Here is a 1,829-nt window from a genome sequence, read left to right as displayed (position 1 = left end):
ATCATTATTATTTTAAGTTTTCTATTATTTCCATGATTAAATTGTTCTTCTTTCCCCCTCTGAGTCTCCTTTCCCTTGTCCCCCAATTCTCTCCCCTGTCCCCTGGGTGGAGGGAATGAGTGAGTGGCTGGGTTTTGCTGCCAGCCCAGTGCTCACCCAGTGCAACCACCATAACCCTTCATCTCCTGACTGATGGTCCCTGTCTGATGATGGGTCTCGACAAGCACAAGCCGACACCAAAAGGGCTGGTGTTACCCCCACGCGCCGCCCCACGGTCCCACTTACAAGATCCGCTACCGGCGATTTCTTCCTGTTCTGCTTTTCCACCTCGACCTGCATTTTGGCCATGGGCTTCGCCATAGCCAAGGCCATTTTGGCTTCAGCTTGAAGTTTCTTTTGCCTGGTGAGGAAATCCATGTCGTCGAGGGACTCTGACTCTTCCTCCGTCGTGTCTCTGTCGGAGTAGGACGAGCTCTGCTTGCTCTAGGGAAGCACACACGCCGCCGTTACAGCCCCGTCACCCCAAATGTCCCACAGCAGAGAAGTTTGCTGGCAGCTTAACATATTTCTGTGCACTTACAAGTGGGATCATTTCTACAGAAATGGTGAAGAGCACAGAATTTTTCTTCATTTTAATCCACAAGATGATCTTTAAAAATCAAGAGTAATTCCCAGATAGGCTCCCTTGACTATTAATAGCAACTTGAGCACTTCACATGGGAAGAGGAGCCAACCAGGTCAATAGGTGTTGAAGGGACAGACTGGTTAAACTGGAGGAAAACATCTGGGGCCTCTGTGTTATATTCAAAAAGGAAAAGAGAGGAGAGGAAACTGGTGGGAGCTGATAGTGCTTTGTATCCACTAAAGCCCTGATCGTTATCAGAGCCCAAAAGAAAGGGAGGAAGGAAGGAAGGAAGAAGGAACACCTTCACATGAAAGCAGCTGCTCCACAGAGCTCTGGGCCAGCCAGGGGCAATCAGTGATCAACTGCCCCACAGCATTTCTTTTATTCATAGAATCATTGAATGTTGTGAGCTGGGACCCACAAGGACCATGGAGTCCAACTCCTGTCCCTGCACAGGACAAGCCCAACATTCACACCATGTCCCTGAGGGCCTTGGCCAACCGCTGCTGCAATCTTCTCAGGCTTGGTGCCATGAGCACCTCCCTGGGGAGCCTGTTCCAGGGCTCCACCACCCTCTGCCTCAAGAACCTTTTCCTCATGGCCAACATCACTGATGGCTGAAGATGCTGCTCTGGGGTTTAGTGTTACTATTTTAACAGGCTCAGCTCTTTATCAGCTCCCATTATGAGTGGCCTCATGGTTTCCATGCTCCAGATCACTGCGGGATGGGTTCCCAGACCTACCATGGGTGACAACGGTGTGTCCAGGCTGGTTTCTGTCTTGCTGTCATCGGCGTCGCTGTCCTTGTCGCTGCCGCTGTCGTTCACAAAGCAAATCTGCAGGTTCATCCCACTTTGTAATCTGTGGGGAAAGGGAGAGGTGATGGGTTGGGTGGGCAAGATGCTGGAACACCATCAGTCATTCATGTTTTGAAAGGCTGCTCTTGTCCTCATGTTGCATTGCCCTCAAGAAAATAATAATAATTTTCATTTTTTGCCCCAAGAAGATGGTCATCCCCCACCCAAAAGCCAAGGCAGGACCACCAGCCCATGGCCAAGCTCCTGCTGCTGTGACAGTCCAAGGTGGGACTGGAAACTCAATGACAATGCTTCTACCACCATCTACTGATGAACTGCAGAATTACTGAGATGCTGCAGAGCGTCCATCATCACAGGTGGCTACAGTGCTACATCAAATATAACAT

General features: G+C 50.0%; 1 protein-coding gene across 1 annotated transcript; it reads right to left on the bottom strand.

The window, feature by feature from the left end:
• Positions 1-285: 285 nt before the first annotated feature.
• Positions 286-1,486, bottom strand: LOC104517782 (schwannomin-interacting protein 1; the record flags this gene model as incomplete). Its single annotated transcript, XM_010173787.1, has 2 exons — positions 286-483; positions 1,369-1,486. Coding segments are annotated over 2 exons (316 nt in total), but the record flags the coding sequence as incomplete, so codon positions are not given.
• Positions 1,487-1,829: the final 343 nt, after the last annotated feature.

This window comes from Antrostomus carolinensis, unplaced genomic scaffold, assembly GCF_000700745.2.
Source record: "Antrostomus carolinensis isolate BGI_N321 unplaced genomic scaffold, ASM70074v2 scaffold47268, whole genome shotgun sequence".
Classification (NCBI taxonomy): domain Eukaryota; kingdom Metazoa; phylum Chordata; class Aves; order Caprimulgiformes; family Caprimulgidae; genus Antrostomus; species Antrostomus carolinensis.
Note: the sequence above shows the minus strand (reverse complement) of the source record. Positions and strands in the feature narration are given on the sequence as shown.